At 53.5% G+C, this 18,647-nt stretch overlaps 1 protein-coding gene across 8 annotated transcripts in view; it reads right to left on the reverse strand.

Annotated features, from left to right (window-relative positions):
- Window positions 1-17,143, reverse strand: part of Cacna2d2 (calcium voltage-gated channel auxiliary subunit alpha2delta 2) — a 130,593-nt gene extending 113,450 nt beyond the window's left edge. For all 8 annotated transcript variants that reach the window (XM_041677088.1, XM_041677086.1, XM_041677087.1 and 5 more), the window contains exon 1: window positions 16,646-17,143. In XM_041677088.1, the coding sequence (XP_041533022.1) occupies window positions 16,646-16,860 (215 nt within the window). In that variant the 5' untranslated portion in view covers window positions 16,861-17,143. The remainder of the gene's footprint in view (window positions 1-16,645) is intronic.
- Between the last annotated feature and the right edge of the window lie 1,504 nt (window positions 17,144-18,647).

Raw genomic sequence — 18,647 nt, forward strand, 5'->3', positions numbered from 1 at the left:
TCCTCTAGCAGTCACCGGTCTCTATTCCTCCTGGAGGGTCACTGTTTTAACTAGCTATTTTCTCCTCAGCAAATGCTTCTGCCTTGGGCTGCTCACGTTCCAGATCTCTGGCCTTGAGGAACAGGTCCTTGACTGAGCAAATACACTTCCCCTGAGACCTGCTGACCTCCCAGGAATGCTGTTCCAGCCCGTGAGTGGCCAGCTCTAGGCACTCACCAATGAAGGCTGTCCCAGAACTAGCCCAGGAGGCCCCCCTTTCCCTGGCTCCTCTCGGTATGAATTATTAAGGCTCATTTATGATGGGCCTGCCCAGGCCTGTGGCTTCTCTGCATAATTCATGGCTCTCTCAGAAGGGTGGTGTGCTGGCACAGACACTTCTTCCAGGAAGCAAGAAGAAAGCGCAGAGGAATAGCCTGAATGGGGACTGTCCGCCACCCTGTCACCCTGCCCGCAATGAAGGCCATCAGGTACCTTCCCCCACCCTTTGGCTCAAGGTGCTTTCTCATGTTCACTTGGGTTCTGGTGCCCTGAACTGAAGGATATGGACACCGTGCAAGCACACATGATCTTCTGTCTGTGCCTCAGTTTCCCATCTATAGGCTGATAAGTTTGGGCCATATGAGTGGTTTTCAACAGCCCCGGCAGTGAGACCTTTTATTTTCCAGCTAAATTCTATGCGAGCCCCAGAGTCTTGTTTAACACAACTTTAGTTTCCCTGCACTGTGCTGAGAAAGTCCTGGTGTGTGTGTGTGTGTGTTTTATAGCTCATCGCAGAAGGTAGGGTCTGGAATCCTTTCCTGAGGTCTGGAAGATGCCAACAACTTCCCTGGCAGCAGAGGCTCATGAATGCCAGCACCCAGGTGTCACTGTTTGTGAAGTTCCCGATCCTAAACTGGGATTCACCAGTGAGCCAGGACCACTTATAGAGGAACCGAGGCCTCGGGGCAGGGCAAGGGGCCTCAGCCATAGTTACAGGAGGCAGGTTTTCTGTCGTAGACTTCCTAGGTCCTCAGCCACCCACACCACACACAGCATGACTCCTATAGTCAGGCCCCACCCAGACCCATTTCCCAAGCCGATAAGCGAAGGTCCCTCAAATTGGCTCACAGGAGGTGGCCATATGGCCACCACCCTGTGTGCTTAGCCAGGTGCTCTGATGGAGTGAGTAGCCTCGCTGGTCTCAGAAGGTAAGAGCAGGTCTGGGACACCTGTAGAAGTCACCAAATAAGTCAGGGACAGCTCATGTGTGACATCCTCCCATCACTGCCCCAACCAATACCTAAAGCCCCCGTGGGGGTGTCCAGACAGACCCCGTCCACATGGCGTCACACGTTCTGGTCAGATTCTGTGATTCACCAGTCCCCATCTCCCCTCCTGCAGTCCTTCCCCTCCCCCAGTATGAGTCAATTCCTCACTGAGCTACAAATAGCCGTCCTCTGCTTGTCCTCAATGTGGTTTCATGCCTTGAGGAGGACAGAGACCCCTCAAGATCTCTTGTTCCTCCTTAGTTCCTAGGCCTTCAGAGACCCAGGAGAATCCAGGCCAAGACTTCAGAGGCCAGCCCATCAGGGACAGCTCTGTTCTCTGGCCTTGTCCCACCTCATCTGGCCCAGTCACCCCTGACAGAAAGCCCTCCTGGATTTCCCTCACCAACCCCCACAAGCCCACAGTTCTCACTGTATTTTAGCAAGCCTCACCTTAGGTTGAGACTGGAACCTGGATCCATAACCATCCTTCTTGTTTGGAGCCAGGGGACAAAATCTTCTGGGAAGATTTGAGGACAGATTTTTTTTTTCCCCAAACTGACACCTGGTCTGACCTTCTCTCTCTGCAGTGTGAAAGAGGCTGCAATGGGGGGCTGGGAGAGAGGTTTCACCCTCAGCAAACACCCAAACACACAGGAAATAGGGGGTAAAGCACCCATTGTGTGCTAGGTGTTCTTTGTGACTGCTATCAAGATAAACTACTAGGCGCAAACCAATTTATGCCCACTTCACAGACACAGACACTGAGGCCTGGAAACGTGGGGCGACTTGCCCAAGACTGTACTGGGTGGTAAGGGTGGCAGGTTCCCAACAATGAGGTATTAGGAAAATAGACACAGAGAGTGGGAAACTCAGGAGTCATGGACGCTACTCAATTGATGGTACCCAACCTAGGCAGGTAATAACCTAGGCAGGATCTCCTCTGTATATACCAGAAAGCTCGGCCCTCTGAGTTGGGAGGAAGGGAGAACAACAGACTGGCAGCTAAGGACTACACTTCTAAGGATTCCACTCTAATCAATCAACCACAGAACACACACCTGTGCCCATCAAAACTGGGTCCTGCTGCTGAGCCTGTTGCCCATGGTTTGTATTTGCTTGCTTGCTTGCTTTTGTTTTCAAGACAGGGTTTCTCTGTGTAGCCCCAACTGTCCTAGATCCCGCTTTGTAAACCAAGCTGGTCTCAAATGCACAGAGATCCACCTGTTTCTGCTTCCCAAGTGCTGGGATTGAAGGTCAGCACCGCCACAACCCTCCGGGCTCATGTGTTTCAACATTGTAGCTTAAACTCTGTAACTAGTATCCTTATTCCTGAGGTGGGAGTGGGAGGTACTGAGATTCAGTCAAGGTAGCAAAGGCTGGCTTCAAATTTTCTACATAGTTGAGGGTGACCTTGAACTTTAGAGGCTCCTAACTCTACCTCCAGAATGATAGGTTTACAAGCCTATGCCACTGTGCCCAGTTTAGGTGGTGCTGGGACTTGAACTCAGCCTTGCGCATGCTAGATAAGCACTTGACCAACTGAGCTACATTCCCAGCCCAAGGCTGGAGCACCATTATCCTCTACACTCTACCTGGTGCCCCAACACCAGACCCTCTTACTGACAAGAAAGGCCCACCATTTTCGGTATTTTTTTCTTGCTCTCTGGTACTCTATGCAAAACACCTCTGTGGGCTCCTAGGGATCCACACCTAAATCAAGAAGGGGCTTATGGGCCACCCGGAAGCCCCACTTTGAAAGGCACCTCCAAAATGGCAGCCAGGCAGAGAGGAGCTACATGCCATTACAACATCAGTTGTTCAGAACAGGGCTAAATGACTGATAAAAACACATCCAATTCCCTTTAAAGATGAAGTAACGAAGGCACCGAATGCCTGGAACTCTGTAACTAGGAGGCATTGTGATTCCTCGGCTCCTCTCCCTGCAGAGTTTCTAGCACATAGTAGGTATGCACATTATACAACAAAAAACTCAAAGCCACAGGTCCCTCCAGATGGGCACATGGAGTCTCCATCCTGCTTCATTTTAGAGTAATGGCCTCATCTGTACGCCACCAGTCTGGAAATCACCTGTGAAATATATTTCTCCCGGCACTAGCTCAGGAACCATGTAAATCACTCGATTTAATGGCCTCTGGGATTGCTCCTTGCCACCCACTTCCCAGAAGCTCTGTGCGAGGAAACTGGGGCTGTGGGGCAGCAGGCTGACTGGCCCCAGTTGCATGGTCTGGCTTCCCAAGACGTTCTGGGCACTAGAAGGCACTGCCCAAAGGGGCAACAGTGTCGACGAGCAAGGAAGGAGAAACGGGTAACCAGGAGTTCAGCACCTGGAGCTGGAGCCAGGCACTAGACAGCCTCTTTCAGATTCTACCCCTGCTTTCTGCCTGGCCCCGCAGCAACAGTAGCTTATCTTCACTGGAAGGTGCGTCCATGTGACCCATCAGAACCTCCATAACCCCAACTGAGGAAGGTTTAGAGACAATCGGTGGCTTGGAGTATGATGTCTCCACATTCCCTGAATATTCCATGATGCTTGGGTCATTCGGGGGTATCTTTTGTTCAGCTACACACACGTCTTCGCTGTCCACCTTCCCCACAGACTGCGAGCTCCTGAGAGCACTGAGCTCACTGCACAGTGAAGGTGTGGGGAGTGGGCTTAACTAGGGAAGGCAGTTGGGAGATGGGTTTGGACAGACAAGCAGCCTATGAAGTGTTCAACAGGGAGGTGGGGCTTGGGCAAACATCACTGCAGAACCGATTGGAGGGAGTGGGACAGCCTTCTCAGGAGGCCTGGACATCCCACCCCCCAAACCTAGGAAATGTGCAGGGTTTTGGGAACAGCATGACCTCTTACTCTGGTCGGGGAAACTCTTTGGAGCCAGTCCACCCTCACCCTTGTCAAGAAGAATGGGTATTTATTTTCCCATTTCTCCCCTTGGCCACAGTTCTCCACCTTGGCTAACCTGGAGGGCTCTAGAAAAATACGGGTTCTGGTCTGGGGATGAGGCCCATTTGGCAGTGTGTTTGTCTAGCATGTACGAGGCCCAGGAGGTTTAGTCTCCATTGCCACATAAGCCTGGTGTCATGGTACATGCCTGTAATCCCAGAACTTGGACCTGGAAGCAGGAGAAGCTGAAGTTCAAGGTCATTCTTAGCTATGCAGTGATTCTAAAGCCTGAAGCCAGCCTAGGCTACCTCATCTCTAAACAGACAAGCAAACAGAAAAGGATCCCCACCTCCACATTAAATGCTATAGTCCTATGGGTCTCTGACCCCCTTTTCACCCTCAGGGAAACCAGTGCAGCAACACTGCTGGAAGACAGGGGTGCAGGTTGCACTCTAGCAGCAGCCAAAATAGGCCCACAGGAGACCCCATTCCAAACCACGGCTAAGTCTGCTTCAGCTTCCGGAGACATGACCAGTCCAGCCCTGGGAGCATCGTGCAGATCGTGAGCTCCTTGCTCTGCAAACATTTACTGAGCACTTGAGAGGCACAGTCCAGGAGCTGAAGACAGTAGCCCTGGGCACACAGCCCTGACAGACACATACTGGAGAAGTGGGTACTGAAGTATCCTAGAATGCCCATGACCCTCCTAGGGAGATGTGGGAGGTTTCAGAGGACAGTGACTCCTCGCCAAGCAAACGTTAGCTGGACCACAGGTGGGTTTGCTTAGGGCTGATCGGACCCTCTGAAGTCCTTCTCAATTATCCCCATCTTCATAGTAAGTGGAAGGCAGTATCTGGTACCCTAGTAGGCAAAAATTCTCTCCGGTGCTACCCCCAGTTCACCCCTGTGCCTGGCAGAAGACAGTGGGCACCAATGAACAGCAGCTTACGGGGCAGGACACAGAGGACAGATAAACAGATGGGGTGGCAGAGGAGTATCTTCACCCAGCTGCAGGATTATTGCTCTGAAAGGACCTGGGAAGGATGAGGCCCCTGAGGCTCAGGGAGGAAGATGAGGGATTTGTACAGACCCCTGCCGTCAGCTGGGCAGGGCTGAAGCTGAAGCGGAACAAGAGGTATCTGGAGGAAAAGGGCAGAGGAGATTCCTAAGGTGTTCATTCACAAGTCCTTGGTGTTTCTGGACCTTCCTAATTCAAATAATTGGATAGGCTGCCTCACTCCCTGCTGCAAGTCTTCCTGCCTGCCTGATGCTGGCTGCAACCTGAGGCAGAGGGGCTACAGGAAAGAAGAGGTGGAGGTGGGAAATAAGGAGCAAGCCTCAACTGTTCTTCCCCTCTACTCCACATGCACAAGGGACACAATGCCACCAGCTTCCAGCAGGTGCCAGAAATAGGTGTGGACCACAGGAGGACTGTAGTGGACAGAAGGGCTCTCGTCTGTGCCCAGGAGAGGACATACCCTTCCCTTTCTGGATTCCAAACAGTTCCGGAGGGCCATACCCTCATGTGGTAGGTGAGGATTAATGACCAGAGGGGCACTCTATCCTAGGAGCCAGAAAGAGCCAGGGTGCCCAACTCAGACTAAGGACTGGTTCAATGTAGAGCTCAAAGAGAAATGGGAAGGTGGGCTCCAGATCATGGGAACACAGCTGATTTAGAGTGTGAACTTTATTACTCATCGGGAGCCAATCAGCAATACCCAGGCACAAATATAGTCCCACTATTGGCACAAGTATAGCCCTTCCTAAAAGCTGCCCTCCCTCTGGGGTGAGGAGGCGATCTCACAGACAGTACCCAGTGAAGTCGGGATCTTCCCCATGGCCACGGGATGCTCATGGCAACCCATTAGGGCAGGCCAGCAGACTGGCTCCACAGCATCAGGGTATGCCCCTCTGCCAGTGGGTTGGTAATGTCTAGCAGCTTCTGCTGCCCAGAACAGCTTGCCCCTGCCTTGACCAAGAAACTAAGTGACCCAAACGACCTCCTCCATCCAGGCTGGCCAACCTTGGCTGGCACAGCACAGCACATCTTCATGGGTAGGGGGTCTAGACTATGCCTCACCTGCTCGGAAGCTCAAGCGCTGTCTCTCAGTAGGACTCAGTTTCTCCACCTGTACCTCGCAGGAGCTGGCACAACAAAGGCACAGAGCCACAGCTATGCTGTAGGGGGACACCGCGCTGTCCTACCGGGTCCCCTAATCTCTGAGATGCCGCCACCTCCAGGGCTGCTCCAGGCTCAGAGAGAAAGCTCCCACGACAAACCCACCAAGGTTTCCATCAGAGAGGGCCAGTCCTTGCAGATGGCCATGTATGATGAGACATATAAATGTTACAGTGACACCCCAAATACCCCGCGGTTAGAGGCTGCCTGGAGCTACATGGACAGCATCTGAGTGGGAGTGGGAACCCTGAGCCACCACTTGCTATGTGTGAGACAATAGCATCACTTAGCCTTGCTGGGAGCCTCCTTTTGTCTTGAGTGTGAAACAGGGTATGTGTGAACTGGCCTCCTTGGACAGCATGTACAAAACACACTACCAGAGCCCAGCTCTCAGAAACTGATGTTGTGGGTCAAATAACTACTTTCTTGCTTTCTTGACTATGTCTCCCCTTTCCTCTCATCTTTCTCCCTCCTTTCCTGCTTCCTTAGCTCCTCTCCACCCCTTTTGTCTAACCCTGGAGCAGCCATAGTCTCCCTACCCTCCATCAAGCCAGCTTTCTTGCTAACAGAACCCAAGCCTGCAGAATCTCCACCTCCAGCCCCAAGGTGACCCCATCCTCAGCTCAAGGGTAAATCCTGATTAGCCTGAACCAATCACAATGTGCCTTCTCCATCGCCAGCGATTGGTTTAGAGTGGGCATGTGACCCAGTGCTAACCAATGAAGTGTAAGGGGAAGTAGGCTAGGGGCTTCTAGGCAAGGTTTCTTCTCCTCTTAACAGAAACCCAGAGGAACTATCTCATGTTCTATCCATAAAGTCAGGGTCTGGTATGATGCCTGGAGCTGTGGCAGCCATCTTGTTGCTGTTAGGGAAGTTGACCAAAATAGTCGGCCATACCCAAAGTAAGGCCAGCCAGGCAGAGCACAGAAGAGCTGGTTCTCATTGACAGCTTATACTTATCAACCTCTGACTCCTTGTCATAGGAGGAAAGGCCTAACCACAGGGAGAAACCTCCTACTGGAGTTGCCAAGGTGTACACTGGAGCAGCCTTGATTCGTCATCGCCATAACCAAACACGTCCCACAGACTCAGTGTCCACTGTGTGACAGCACAACCTCTCCTCCCCCACAGGCCCCATAGAGTAGCCTAGCACTGGCCCAGGTGCAGGACTATAGGAGAGACACAGAGTGGGCATCATTCAGGAAGGCTCCTCACCCCATCACTGGGGCTGAGAAGACCAACCTGACAGAGAAGTCTGGATGAAGCCAGGAGTCAGGGAGGCCAGAGAGCCTACAGGACCTGCACGTGGCTCTAGCTGGCTGGAGAAGAGGTATTCCCAGGGCTAGTGGCAGCCCAGGCAAAGATCTGAATTCCAGGCTGGAGTGTAGGTCACAGTTAATTCCCATAAAGGGACATGGCGGGGATGGGCCCCAGAGAGGACTGAGAAAGGTCCTTCTGGAAAGGCTCTGTGCGGAGGTTAGTAGTTCTGCCAGCGCCTTCACATTTCTAATAACTGAAGCGGGGGGCAGGGCCGGAGTGGGGTGCTTTGTTGTTTGTTTGTTGAAGCTGATGGCAGCACCGAGCCTGACCTTTAAGGCTTCAAATGCAGCATTTCAGGCAGCGCCAGCGGGAGAACGCGGTTGCGGAAGGAAGCTATCAAGACTGAAATGCCATGTCAGGCTGGAAACTCGAGGCAAAGCAGGGGCTTCTACCGGTCTGAGGAGCACACCCATCCCTTGGTACCCACCCTCCTGCCTAGTGGCAAGGATGCTTTTCCCAAGGAGAACCAGAAAGTTTAGGTGACTCTGAAACAGCACAGGGACATCAGCATCGAGGTCTACCCCACCCCCATAGGACTGGAGTACCATACTACAAAGACAGTCTTCTTTAAGTTCACCCAAGGGACCCCGACTGCTCCCTTACCCCAGGCCACAGATATGGCTATTTAAGACGAATGATTGCGTGTCCCAGTGTGCAAATGGCTGCATGGGAAATCACCCTTTAAGCTGCATGCACTGAGCCCTAGCCCACAACATAAATGTGGCATCTGAAGGCTCCCTTCCCTTTCCTTGGGCCTCGGTTTCCTTGCATATGAAACCAGGCCATGTGGCTCTCCTGGAGCTTCTGCGTCTGGGTTCCTCCTAAGTCCAGGAAGCACACAAGGCCCATAGTGCCCAGCTGGTTTTGCACAGGTTCCTTGATCCTTCAAACACACTCCTTGCACCCCTACCTGTAGTCTCTCTGCCCGGGTTGCAGCCAGCATCAGGCGGGCAGGGAGACTTGCAGGCAGGGAGGCAGCCCATCCAATTATTTAAACACCAAGGTCTTGTCCAAAGCACCTCAGGAATCCCTTCTGCCTTTTTTCTCCTGTTCTGCTTTGGCATCAGCCCTGCCCAGCTGACTGTGGGACAAGCCTCCCCCGACCCCCCATCTTCCTCCCCGAGCCTCAGGGACCTCATCATTCCCAGGCCCTTTCAGAGCGATGATCCCGCAGCTGGTGAAGATACTCCTCTGCCACCCCATCTGTTTATCTGTTCTCTGTGTCCTGCCCTGTAAGCTGCTGTTCACTGGTGCCCACTGTCTTCTGCCAGGCACAGCGGTGGGCTGGGGGTAGCACTGGAGAGGATCTCTGCCTACTGGGGTACCAGATACTGCCTTCCACCTAGTATAAAGATGGCATCCTTTCTCAAATTGCCCAGAACCATAGGCCATCCTACCTTCCAACACAGACATTAAGAACGCCAATAAAGTCAAACTTACGGTTCTCTCAGACATCAGAACCCAAGCGCCAGTGCCCTAATGGGGGGGACCAGGACAGCCAATCTCATAAAGATTCAGGACACAAAAATTCATCCTTGAATCTTACTAGAGACACTGAATAGAGCACACAGGGTCGACAGGTCAGATGCTGAATAGTGACTACTCATCACAGGGCATCTTGCCTTGGGCAGGAACCCCAAAACCTGCTGCAGGTGCTCCTTGCCCTTCACTGTGCAAATGAAAAGTGTGCAGAGAGGGAAACCCAGCAGCCCAAGGTCACACAGCAAAAGTCTTCCCGTTTGCCAGAACACTGATCTCCTCCATGTGACCCCTACAGACTTTCTCCACACAAGGGCTACTTGGAAAGACACTCTGCTTTTCCAAGGCCTCCCAGAGCTCCTCAGAGTCCCAAGTCCTCTGGTGAATCTAAATACCATTTAGTTTGCAGAAATCTGAATTACGAGGACACAGCCTCCGTGTGTTTTCTTCTCAGACTGTCATCCTGCCAGTTGGTGGATGATCAAACTTTGTAGCTCAGCCTCAACTCAGGCTGTCCCTGACACAAGAGTTTGCAAAACACAGGTCTTCACAAGCAGGAGGCTTTGTTTCCCACTGCCAGCATTCGCCCACCAACTCCTGGCATTCGCATCAAAGGCAGGTACAGAAGGTGGGTACGGCAAGCACATTCTGGCTGAAGAGATAAACTGGCATGTGCCTGCATCACACACACACAGAGGCACATGAGCACACGCCCACATTTGAGCTCATATGTGCCTGTGTGCATACAAAAACATGTCTGCATGTATACACCTACACATGGGCATACAAGTACTGTGCTAGCACACACCTACTCACAGGCACACAATCAGGTGCGTAAACAATATGATGCACGTCAAATACATGTGCAAAATCATACACGAACACACAGCTGTAGACCATCCTACCTATAGGCTTACATTTGCACTAAGGCCAAGATGAGGGCCCAGTACAACAGGAAAGCCCCAGAAACCCTAACTGGGTCCAGGTACCCACAGGCTCTTACTGAATAATGGATGCTATAGGTAAGGGGACAGTACACTCAGGGTAGGCACAGCTCTACCTGAGCACCCTCCTAGATCTAGAGCCTAGAAGTACATCTATTCTTCATGATCTGCCCCATCTCAACCTATGGGGTACAACAGAGGTCCCCAACTCTAAAGAAGCCTAGTAAGCACCCAAGGTCATGAGGCTTTGTGTGTGGGGGGGGGTGACACTCTTAGGCGCACACTAAGAGGGCATTGCTCAGAAAGGACTGGCCCTCTATTGGGGGAGGAAGCAAGGAGCCTAGGATCTAAGGGAATGGAAGGGAGAATGATGGAGGAGCATCTCCTTCCCTGTTTCCTCTGTTTGGTGAGCATCACTTTTAAGGTGGGAAGATATGGTTAAAGACCAGCAGGAAAAACATCCTCTCCTCCTCCTTTTTTGCTAAACAATTAGGCTAATCAGAGCCCAAAGTGGGTCAGTCAGAAGCCAAGAGGCATCAAGGCACCCAAGGTACTAGGCCCAGACAACCTCATGCACACAGAGAGCAGGTGGGCTGGGGGTGGGTCCCGCCTCACCCCTGCTAGAATGGAGAGGAGCTGGAAGGAAGATCCCCACACTTGTCTTCTTAGAGGGCTGGAATGTCAGGGTCGAAAGATCTGAGAAGAGAAGAGACTGAGGCTAGGTGTGGTGGCTGGCGGGGGGGGGGGGGGGGGGAGGACACCTCTGTCCAAGGTCACCAGAGAAGGCTGGTCTGGGTTTGCTCTTGACAGAGGCACCCCAACCCAAGTAAAGAGTTCACCCCATACACACACAGCTAAGCAGGGTCGCCTAGCACCACCAGGCACAGTCACCAGTAGCAATGGGGGAGGGAGGAAGGGCAAAGAGAATCAGACAAGACCAGACAGGTAAGAAAGTGCATGTGGCCATGGGAAACAGCAGGACTGGAAGAGGGGACAGGATCAGTGGTGGGGACAACCACACCAACCGCCTGAGTCTCACAGGGGCAGGGTAGGACCTGTCTACATAAAGCCATGCTCAATCCGTGTGCATCCAAAGGACAGAATTCTTGATTCCTTAAGGGCATCCCAAGAAACCTCTAGGGACTTCAGAACCCTTTAGGGGCATTTCAAGCTCAGTGGTCATCTGAACTGACACTCTCCACACCCTGAGGTCCTTAGTGACACTAATGCAGAAGACTCTTTAGGTTACAAAGAACGAGAGCAAAAGGTAATGTAAAACACAAATTTAAAAAGAAAAAAGAAGTACAAACCATACATATACTTTCCTTTGGGAACACACGTATTGATTCTGTAGCTTCTTGTTTAGACAGTGGCGCCAGGAAAAACAAACGTGACATGAAGAGAATCTCCTCAGCAAGTTTCAGGCCCGTGTCATGATAGGAACCTCCTCACCATCAACTTGGGGACTTCAGGAACTAGGGCCCCTTTCCAGGCCTAGGACCCAATCACCAGAAGACACAGATCAAGGATTCCCAGGCAATTTTGGAATGGGTTGGAGGCTTGAGGTGAGAAAGCACCTTTCTCAGAAAGAGACCATTCCCATCCCATAGGCAATGCTAATGCTACCCTGCAGGGCCCAGGCCTGCAGGCTTTGACTCCTAAACCTGCAGGCAACCTCAGGAACCTAGGGCCTTCTGCCCTAACCCCACCTGGTCTCAAGCATCTGGAAGCTCGGAGTCTTGTGACGTTCTAGGGGCCTAGCAAATTAGCTGAGAGGCTCCAACTTCACACGTGCATTAAAACCGACCTCTGACCTTTCTTTCGAGAACCATAATAGAATGTGGAAATGGCGTCAACACACACCCACACTGCTGCTCACTACCCTGCCCGGCAGGCTTTGCCACAATTAAAGCAGTAGGGCAAGGACAATTCTGGGTTGCGGGGACATTCTATGATGGCCAGCGTGCACACAAGAAGGAGGACTGGCAGGCCAGCCTTGGCCAAGGATGGCCCCTTGGCTTGCAGAGGACCAAAAAGAGAAAAGAGGGACAAGCAGGCAGGGTCACAGAAGGGAAGGGGGCTCTCACCCATCTCCCACGTCGTCGGCCTTTTCATTTTCTTCCTAAAGACTTGAGTTTTTAGCTCCTCTCCCTACTTCCAGGACCCCCGTCCAGATGTCCCCAGGGCCCTGGCAGCGAGGGTACATCTCTGACAGAGATCCTCTAGGTCCTTATAGGAAATGTGGGTTTTGGGTCTCAGTATCCCAGTCTGGGGGAGGCCTTGAAAAGGGTTCTGAGGACAAGCTGGTAACAGAGGTGAGCAGCTCATCCTGGGCTCAGTGAGGGGAGTCCACCATCACCCTGGCAACAGCTTCCACCACCAATCATCAACGACAAATGGTTGGACAAGGGGAGCAAAGGAGAGACAAGAAGAAAGTTCCTGTTGGGCGTGGTAGCACACTTTCGTCCCAGTGCTCAGAGATCACACTGGTCTACATAACAAGACCTTACCTCAATAAATACATAAATAATTTTTTTAAAGAAAAAAAAAAGAATGCAGTAAACCAAGCAGGGTTGGGGCATTGTGAAATGACAGTCAGTTGAGGTCCCACAGCCAAGGCTTGTGAACTTGATACAGATATTAACAGTCGCTGCCCTGGTTCCTGCTCACTGCTCACTGGTGGCTGCCCTTCTCCCATTGATTCTCCCCACTAGCCTCTTAAGATTATATTATTTCAGCCGGGCGGTGGTGGCGCACGCCTTTAATCCCAGAACTCGGGAGGCAGAGGCAGGCGGATCTCTGTGAGTTTGAGACCAGCCTGGTCTACACAGCTAGTTCCAGGACAGGCTCCAAAACCACAGAGAAACTCTGTCTCGAAAAACAAAAAAAAAAACAAAAAAAAAAAAAAAAGATTATATTATTTCAGTAGGGGAAATCAAGGCAAGTTTATCTCAAAAGAGAGGGTCTGATCTAGAGACCAAAATGGAGCATACAAGGCTCACACCGACACCCAGCATGCCTCCAAACTGTGTCCTCCAAGAGGCTAAGAGCTGGTGGTGTCTATCTACACTCAAGCAGAGGGGAGAAGGAGACATCGGAAGCTGAAGGGTTCACTTGATTTACTTGAGAGTCAGTTTTACTTTGTCACTTTGGGATCAGTCTCTTCTGGGGACATAGGTGTGGTGTGGAATCTGGGAGACTAGCCCCTAAGGTACCCATTTTAAAGTGGCCTTCTTCCCTTTTCAGGAGGTTAGCCTGACCTATCTTTCCAGGAGGAATGGTGTAATAAAAGTCGGGTACAGGGGGCACAGCAACCGAAGATCTCCCCCAGAACCTCCACACCAGGAGGGGTGCAGGCACCTGGCAGTGCCACATTCTACTGACAGCAGCAGCAGGCCTGGAAGCCTCACCCCTCCCTCCTGAGAAAGCTGTGCAGGTTGTTGGAAAGAGGGGGGACCCACACATGTAATGTTGCCTCCCACCAATAGGGAGAGCCACAGAGAGGTAGAGAGACCTACTCCAGGCCCAGACAGACGCGCGTCACCCACCATTAACCATAGCTAGACTGACGCATGCCCCGTCATGGGCACTGCTTCCCATTTGTTCGCTCGGGAAGAGAAGCACGTATATACTCTGACAGGCATTATTTTGTTGGGGGTACAAGCCCTTCAGGGCCCCTCACTGCTCCTCACCCATGCCAAAGTAAGGAAGGCACCAAACCTACCCATCACTAGAGCAGAGCTGTGTTAAGAGGTGCAGGCAGGCAGGTGGGCAGTTCAGATGGGCACTCCATGTAGCACTGAACCAGAACTCCACTGAGCAGGGGAGCATGAAAACCAGGGGTACCACAGGGCAGGGTACAGGGACCCAACAGAAAGGACAAAAGGGCAGGCAAGTCAGGGTGGGCACAGATTGATGACAGGATAAATAAGGAGGTGAGAAGAGAGAGAGAGAGACCCTAAGACCCAAAACTGGAGTGTGGGGGCAACAAAGAGGGACAGAAAATACATAACTACATCAAGGTTGTTAGCAGCCAGGACTCTCTGCCAGCAGCACTGGCTGGCCTGACTGCTGGGGTGGGCGTAAACGGGAACAGAAGGAAGCAGGTAAAAGGGAGCATGTGCTGTTCCAGGACTCCATCCTCCTAGACACGAGAGTATACGCACACCCATGTATGACACATGTATCTGAAACCCCGATTCAGATCCAGGCGGGCAACAGAGGCCCCTCTTCCTAAAACCAAAGTCGCGTCCTCCCTCCAGTGGCAACTCCTCTGCCCTTTATAATCTAACGGCTCAGTTCATTTCACCCGATGGCAGACGGCCACACTGCCAGAGAGATAACGGCCACCAGATCCTAAGCCCGCATTTGATTAAACCAAGCAGTTTGAAAAGCTGGGCCCCTTCCCACAGCTCCACACCCCGAAGGGTATTCTTAATCACTGAGGGTCCTCCCCACAGAAGGCTTGTTCCATGTCATCCCGGTACCATGGGACTGACAGTCCCACTTTCCAGCTTGAGAATCCACCTGTATCAGCATCCTCTGAGGCTGGGCACTCTGACCTGGGAGAAGGTTCAAGATACCACCCAGCCCTGAGCAACCCCACTGGAGCCCTGGAACCCCAGCGGCAGCGGCAGCCTTTTATGTCATTTAACAAAAGCCCTAACTCGGAACCACGCAGTCACTAGGAGGGGTCCACGAGAGTCCCCTTCCTCCTGCAAGGATCAATAAAACCTACATCCACGGGACCAGGGCAGCTGAAGGGCGCTGCCTGTCATGGCAAATCTGCTTCGATGTCACACGTTCGTCACCCCCCACTAGACCCCAAAGCCCCGTCCCTCCCCCTGCTTCATCCCCTAATTATGGTTTGTAAGACACGTCCCGAACCCTCGAATTAACTCCAACCACATCAAAAGGAGAAGAGTGTCCAGCTGGAAATGATATGTGGCTGTAGTCACACCCTCCTCAACATCTTCTGGGGACGGGCGGGGGGGGGGGGGACAGGTGCACCCTTGCTCAGGGTTTTACATTGTCCTAGGGGAGACTCAGGAAGGCCCAGCAGCCATGGCAAGCACGCTGCAGGGAAGGGGAGAGAGGTCAGAAGAGGCAGAAAGAGACGACTACTTAAACCTTCACTTGAAGAGCTGGGAAAGAAATAGCTAGGAAAGGGGGAAAAAAACTGTGGCTTGCCTTTGAGGAAAAAAAGAACAATAAAAAATGCTTTTGCTCTTTTTAGACGCCGTAGTTCCAATCCAGTTTCATCGCAGCACATGAAAGACAATAACACACCCCACCAACCCTTGAACTTCCCTGCGCTCGTGAAAACCCAGACAGCTGACAGAGGACACGTCTGTGCGGCACCTGTAATTTGCCTACTGATCACCCGCCTGAGCACGGCCAGGCTGTGTGAGGAGAGCAACGGATGGCAGCGAGGACAGGAGACAGACTCGGAGCAGGGCTCCATCCGAGTTTGTTTTTTCCTCATCTGGGAGAACCTGCCAGCTGAAGCAGGCAGGTTCTGTGGCAGAACCAGGGGCTCCTACCCAAGGGCAGAACCACTCTTATGACGCAAACTAGCCGGACCAGACCTTTCCTCTCATGCCCAAACCTGGGCCAGGACACTCATGAAGGAGTCCAGGGGACAGGTGGCTCCTCAAAGCTGAGGACAGAAAACAGAAGCACGGTCCTTGTCATGCCCCAAAGGGGTGTCTGGACAATGGCATATGGTTGGGGCATGGTGTCAAGAAACAGATGTTGTCCTAACGGGGCACATACAGAATACCCACTTCCTATCTAGACACAACTGCCCGACTTTGCCAGCTCCTGGGGAAGGTGAGGAGACTGGTAGAACCTGGAAATGCTATTACCCTGTTAGGAGCAGGAGCCGACAGGGTCAGCATCAGGGGCAGGCAGGGGTCCTCCCCATCATTCACCTTCTGGCCCAACCCCAGCACCTTCTCCTTATTGAGCTCTTCAGAAACGCCCCCTCAAATGGGCGGCCAAGAACAGGTGACATTGACCACAGCAAGAAGGTGCTGGTATCTTCTGCATCCAGCACCCCCCCCCCCCCACCCAACCAAAGGAAAAGGCCCAAGAAGACGAAGTGTGGATGTCTGACCCCACGTCTGACTCTAAAGCGCTAGGTTCCCACCCGGGATAGAACACAGGGCAGATGCGTTGTTTTAAGTCTAGCGGACAGGGGTCTCTGGCCATTCTCTCAACCACCCCTAAGATCCTCTATTACTAAGACAGTGGCTGGAGTATCAGCTGACAGACTCGAACCCCTCGCCCCATCCCTGGGATTGGAGATTTTTTTTGCTCTGTCCCCTTGGGGGTGGGGGCAGTCTGTGGGAAGCAGGGGCACCGCAAGGAAGTTTCGCAACGCAGCCAGAAGCTCCGGGACCCTGGCTGCTAGCCCACGGGGTTTGTAGCCGCCACCCTCAGTTGCAGCATGCCACGGGACCCAGAACCCCCTCCCTGACACCCGGCGCGAGGAGGGGCAGACGCTGGCTGAGGGGCGCAGGAGAGCGCGGGGCTCCGCGGGGTCCCGCGGCTGGCCAAGGCCACTTACGTGTGCTGCTGGGGGAAGCTGTAGGCAGAGGCGCCGGGGGCGGTGAGCAGTGGTAAAAGCAGCAGCGGCGGCAGCAATAGCAAGAGCGGGCGTGCGGGCCCGGACGCTGGGTCCCGGGGGTCAGGGAAGGGCCGGGGGCCGCGACCGGGCCAGGGGCGCGCGGTCCGCACCGGGCCGGGCCAAGAAGCGCCGCAGGTCCGAGCCGGCACCGCCATGTTTCCATTCAAGATGCGGCGCCGCGGGGAGGGGGGGGGGGGGACGGCGGCGGCGGCGGCGGGCTGGGGGGGGGGGGCGCGGGCGGCGGGCTGCGGGAGGCAAGCTGGCCTCTTTTCCACCTCCTTCTTCCGCGTGGGGCCTCCGGGGCTGCACTGGCCGCAGCGCCTCTGCGGGCTGCGCGCTACGATCTCCCCGCCGCGCTGGCTCCAAGCGCTTTGAGTGCCTGGCCCGGGACCTGCGCTCAAATAGCGGCAGCCGCCAACCTGCCGGCGCCGCCCTCCCCTGTCGCTCCTTCCCTCCCTCCCTCTCTCTCCTCGGCCGGCCCGCCTCCGCGCGCCCCCGCCGCGGCCACGCGCCCGCCTGTGCCCGCGCGCCCCTCGTCCCCGTTCACCCCCGAGCCTGCCCTATTGGCTCGTGCAACCGATCTGAGTCCGTGCCCGCGAGTCCTATGTCCCAGCCTCTGTCCGAGCGCCAGTGTATGTCCCCACCTCCACCCCCCAATTTAGACCTGGGAACATCCCTCTGCCCTGTGAGTGAGAATTCTCCTAGGCGGTTGCACATCTGACTCTTATGGGGCTCGACCTTCAACAGGCTTAAGGCCTGGAGTCACAGGTTTAATGGTGAAATGGAAGGCTTCGGCAGACCAGAGAGGAGGGTGGCAGTGCTGTCCCACCCACGGTAGTTCCAGCTACCTCAAGATTTCTTCCTGCGGGGAATAGGGGGGCTTGCACTTCCAGCCCTTGGTAGAAAGAAAGAAAGAGAAAGAGAGAGAGAGAGAGAGAGAGAGAGAGAGAGAGGATTTTGATTCTAGCTCCTTGGGAGTTCGGGTGGTTGGAGACCTCCGTTTTTGCTTTGCTCCTCTTTACCGCCAAGGCAACGTGTGCAGGGGAGCCCAAGCCTCAGCTCCCTGGACTTGCACAGCCTCTAGCCGAGGGTCAGGGAGCAAACCCCAGCACAATCCATTCGTTTCTATCCTAGTGACCCCTGGCAGTTCCCTGCTATAGTTACAAGGATAAGGCTTGTGTAACTTTCAGCTTGTGGGCCACCTTCTCAGAATACACCTTTTTCTTAGGAATACACTCTAGGTCCCCAGTGTCATTGCCAGGAAAAGATGAAAAGGGGGTAAAGGGCCTGGTAGTGGAAGCCCTCACAGTTGTGACTGCTGAAGTTGGCCCTCGAGTTCCACATTGTCCCCCTCCCCCACTGATGAGAATGCTCCCTGACAGCCTGGCACGGGGATGAGCCCCTCTAGCAGTAGCTGCTCACAGATTCTGCCAAACATGAAGCTAAGGGGTTCTTAATTGCTGGGTTCAGTTCAGAGATGCCCAGGGACTCTTGTCTCACGCCTGGGTAGGTCACCTATCATCCACGTGTAGGAGAGGTTTCAGAGAGAGGAGAGAACAGTGGCCTCTGGGCTGCGGGCTACAGAGGCTGTAGAGACGCAGGACAACCTTTCCTTGATTTTCAGCTCCGCTGTGGGCTTCCCATCCTTGCCCCACTCCTATCAGGATGTAACAAAGGAATGGCTTCCTCTTTTCTGAGTGACATTTCAGGGCCAGGTTGGCAATATACTGAAAATCAGGAGACCCCATCAATGATATCAAAGGGGACCAGAGGTCCTGGGGTGCCACTAGTTCCTGGGACCTGACAGACAGGAAAGGAAGGGCCTAGTGAACTATGGGAGGCTGCATCAGGCCAGTTCTATAAGGAGACACATGCAGGGGCCTCCCTGAGCCAGATGTGTGACTTAGTCAAATACCCACTGCTCCCTGTCCCTGGCTTTGGA

This window comes from Microtus oregoni, unplaced genomic scaffold, assembly GCF_018167655.1.
Source record: "Microtus oregoni isolate MIOR12 unplaced genomic scaffold, Mior012 000028F_ref0000031, whole genome shotgun sequence".
Taxonomy (NCBI): Eukaryota; Metazoa; Chordata; class Mammalia; order Rodentia; family Cricetidae; genus Microtus; species Microtus oregoni.